A 741-nucleotide genomic window follows, 5' to 3' on the forward strand; every position below is an offset into this window, starting at 1 on the left:
GGGGGGGGGGGGGGGGGGGGGGGCGAGCAAAACACAACACAGCGACAGGGAGGCTGCTCGTTCATGGCAAGAAGCCCACGTACCCCGCGGATGACGCGCGAAATGAGCTGCGAGGTGTCGGACTCGGAGGCCAGCGAGGCCCCGGCTGACCGGCGCGCCAGCTTGGTCGGGTCAATGGCCGAGGCATAGATGCTGACGCGGACCTGCTCCGGGGCCGTGGACTGCGGGTACCCGAAGTCCTGCACGCCGTGGAAGGGGGAGGGAGGGGGGGAGGAACAGGTCAGCGGACAGAGGGGCACCCCTCCCACCCCAAGGGCAAGGGCAGAGCAACCCCGGCAGGCCACGCCCTGGCCAGAGGCCAACATACAATGATCTCGTCCAGCAGCTCGTACACCAGCACGAAGTTGGCCTTGATGCTGTGCTCGCTCAGGATGCCGCAGTAGTCCTGGATGAGGAGACCAATGCGCCGGAGGATCTCAATGGCCCAGGCGGGGGAGATGTTGAAGCGCGATGTGATCACCAGGTACAGCCCGGAGATGCGGTGGTACACGAAGTGCGTGCCGTCCAGCGTGAGAGCCGGCGGCACCGAGGGGCTGGTGGCCAGCGACACGGACGCCCCCCCGGAGGCCGGGTCCTCGGACTTCGCGTGCGAGTGGATGTACCGGAAGAAGATGGCCGCACTGCTCTTGACGACATCACCCCGATCTGTTAGTTTGGGGGGGGGGAGGAGGGGGGGGAGGA

General features: G+C 67.2%; 1 protein-coding gene across 1 annotated transcript in view; it reads right to left on the reverse strand.

The window, feature by feature from the left end:
* The window catches only part of H696_04257 (hypothetical protein), a gene marked incomplete at both ends in the record, with an annotated part of 802 nt that extends 106 nt beyond the window's left edge, over positions 1-696 (reverse strand). The window contains 3 exons of the mRNA XM_009498135.1: positions 84-239; positions 368-640; positions 682-696. Of these exons, the coding sequence (XP_009496410.1) occupies positions 84-239; positions 368-640; positions 682-696 (444 nt within the window). The remainder of the gene's footprint in view (positions 1-83; positions 240-367; positions 641-681) is intronic.
* Positions 697-741: the final 45 nt, after the last annotated feature.

This window comes from Fonticula alba (genome assembly GCF_000388065.1).
Source record: "Fonticula alba strain ATCC 38817 unplaced genomic scaffold supercont2.7, whole genome shotgun sequence".
NCBI lineage: Eukaryota > Rotosphaerida > Fonticulaceae > Fonticula > Fonticula alba.